Genomic DNA, 2,930 nt, shown 5'->3' on the forward strand with positions numbered 1-2,930 from the left:
ATGTTAGTTTGAAGAAATTATTTCTTTTTTCTGTAATCTTGATTAATCTAAAAAAAAATTTAACAGAAAAGCTGTTAAAAATGCCTATAGTCTATCGTTTCAAAATGTTGCCCACTCAAAAATTATCAAAACATTTCTCCCGCAACATTTTCGTTTGTTAGAGAAAATCGCAACAATTGATAGTTGTAGTTTTCAGTTAGCTGGGGGGAAAATATTATTGCCAACAAATGTCGACATGCCTTAGATGTCGTCAGCACTATAAGCCAAGTTGTTATTAAGTAACTGTGAACCGTATTCATCAGACCGCAAGAAAGTGATTAGAGTAAAAAAGCTTATAGCTGAGATTTTAATTGGGCTTTCATTAGTGTGGTTACTTTCGTGTGATTAAGAAGAGACTATTCAGAGTTACACGCAATTTTACTGCTAGATCAAGTGAATTATTGTATGGGCGTCGTCCAGCACGTGAAAAGGGGGAGGAAGCCAAAGTCAAAATATATTCTTTCTCACGATTTTCCTTGTAATGTTTTACGGATTTTCTTATTCGTTACGTTTTTTCTGCCATTTAGGCGAACTGGCACCGTTTTTTTTTAAATATATTTGACAAACATTACCGGCATTTTGTAAGCTTTTGAAAGGCATTTCATCTCTAATAGTCACTGGAAACATGAGATGCGAGTTTAAAATGGCACAAAAAATATTAAAGAATAGAAAAGATCGTAACATAATGTGACTGACGAACCCTCAACTTTCCACACTTTGTTTTTCATTCTTATTGGCGCTTTATTCGAATGAATACGAGTACACATATACGTAGGCATATATGTAAAGTTTAGTTTAGCCAATTGGTTTTCTGAATATTTGAAAAGATTGTTAAAAATGAAAAAATTACGAAAATATGGGTTGCTAAACCAGCAAAACAAAATTAATTGTCAAAATGTTTTATGACATGGGCACCCAGAATCCGAATTATAGGGGGGGGGACTATGAAAAATACTTTATATCCTTGAATATCTGTATATACTTTATTACCACATCATCAGATTCAGCGTATTAGAGAACCCTGCTATAGAAGTTTCAAGCTCCTATCTGCAAAAATGTGGAATTTTGTATTTTTTGCCAGAAGAAAGATCCCGGATGCGTGTTTATTTGTTTGTTTGTTTGTTGTTGTTTTTTTCCAGGGGTGATCGTATCGACCTATTTTTCTTAGAATATCGTGAGAGGGCTTATTTGATCGAAAATTAAAAGTTCTAGTGCCCTTTTAAGTGACCAAGAACATGGAGGGCAACTAGGCCCCCTCCCACGCTCATTTTTTCCCGAAGTCATCCGATCAAAATTTTTAGATAGCCATTTTGTTCAACTTGGTCGAAAAATATAATAACTATATTTTTGAGGATGATTAATCCCCCCCCCCCCCAAGAATCTCCGAGGGAAGGGCTGCAAGTTATGAACTTTGCCCAATGTTTACATATAGTATATTGTGGAACTAGGAACTAGAAAGTGAGGAATTTCAGAATGATTGCCACTCGATTTTGAATTTTTCAGAACCAGCTGAATTGCACCAAGTTGTTTCGGTACTTACAGATATAATTTATGAGAGAATCAAGCCTTTATCTCAGGATAAAAAAAATCCTGCCCGAAAAGATGAGGGTTTTTTTAATGAGGAATTTAGAAAAAAAAGGGAAGGGGTGCTTAGGGTTTTCTGGCTACTTTAAGCCATAGACCCTTTGGACCAGGAAATAAATTTTTATCGGTTCGCTGAACATAGGAAACTAAGGTCAGACTATGCTAGAGTTAAAAGAGTTAAAAAAATAGAGAGGCATATGAAAATTAATGAGGAAATTAAGAGAGCTTATAGTGTGTATAATTCAAGAGAGTTTTGGTCAGTCGTTAAATGTTCAATCAAGGGCACAGGAGTAAGAGGTGACGTCCAAGCAGTTGTGACATTGCCAGATTATTTTGAGAACAGAGAGTCAGAATATGGTAGGGTGAATGAGTCAAATGTATCAGAGGTTAGGGAGCCAGGTCTAGGGACGGCAACATATCCTTTAAGGCAGAATGATTATGATTTAATTAGGCCTGTATCTCAACAAGAAATTTGGGATCAGTTGAAAGGATGAATGGAAATTCGTGTCCAGGAACAGATGGTATATCTACAAAGGTTCTGAAGTTAGGAAGGACAACTCTAGTACCCAAGTTGGCTGCAGTTTTCTCGTTTGTAATGGAAAAAGCTTGTTGGCTTCGCTCATGGAACACTTCGGTAGCAGTGCCTCTTTTTAAGAAAGGTAATAGGAAGTTACATGAAAAGTTTAGGTCTATCCTTATGGGAGATGTGGTAAGTAAATTTTTTAGAAAGGATCGGGAATTTAGGACGAAAGATTGGTTAGATAAGAAGGAATTACTCAGCCCGATACATACTGGATTCAGATCGACATTCTGCACTATTGACCATATTTTTACTTCGGATGCATTGAGAAGGAAATATGCTAGAGGAAAAAATGGTCTGCTAATCGAAGCCTTTTTAGACCTGAAAAGTGCTTTTGACTCGTTAAATAGGAGGTTATTAATCGAAAGTATATTAGAAATAGGCTTGCCGTCTTGCTCTGTAGCAATAATAGCAGATATGTACTGGAGGGTGAAATTTTCTGTGAAGGTTATGGGAAATTTTTCTATGCTGGTTACGTCTCATGTGGGTGTGAAATAAGGATGTACTTTATCTCCTAACCTCTTCTCCTTATTTGTTAATGATTTAGATAGGTTTATGAAAAATAAAGGAGCCCCTTATGTATCTTTAGATTGGCTTAGGCTATCATGCATGTTATTCGTGGATGATATAGCTCTAGTGGCAGATAGCAGAGAGAACCTTCAGAAGCAATTAGATATAATAAAAAATTATTTAGAAAAGAAGGAGTTAGACTTGAACGGTAAGAAAT

At 35.9% G+C, this 2,930-nt stretch overlaps 1 protein-coding gene across 1 annotated transcript; it reads left to right on the top strand.

The window, feature by feature from the left end:
* Window positions 1–2,113: 2,113 nt before the first annotated feature.
* LOC148945905 (uncharacterized) lies at window positions 2,114–2,701 on the top strand. Its single transcript, XM_089097546.1, has one exon. The coding sequence runs from the start codon at window positions 2,114–2,116 to the stop codon at window positions 2,699–2,701; it is 588 nt and encodes a 195-aa protein (XP_088953672.1).
* Window positions 2,702–2,930: the final 229 nt, after the last annotated feature.

Source organism: Artemia sp. Qi Xiang Cuo, chromosome 12 (genome assembly GCF_049724085.1).
Source record: "Artemia sp. Qi Xiang Cuo chromosome 12, ASM4972408v1, whole genome shotgun sequence".
Taxonomy (NCBI): domain Eukaryota; kingdom Metazoa; phylum Arthropoda; class Branchiopoda; order Anostraca; family Artemiidae; genus Artemia; species Artemia sp. Qi Xiang Cuo.

Bases quoted from the DNA above. Each gene is read 5' to 3' on its own strand.
- LOC148945905 (XM_089097546.1), top strand. From the start codon at position 2,114: ATGAATGGAAATTCGTGTCCAGGAACAGATGGTATATCTACAAAGGTT.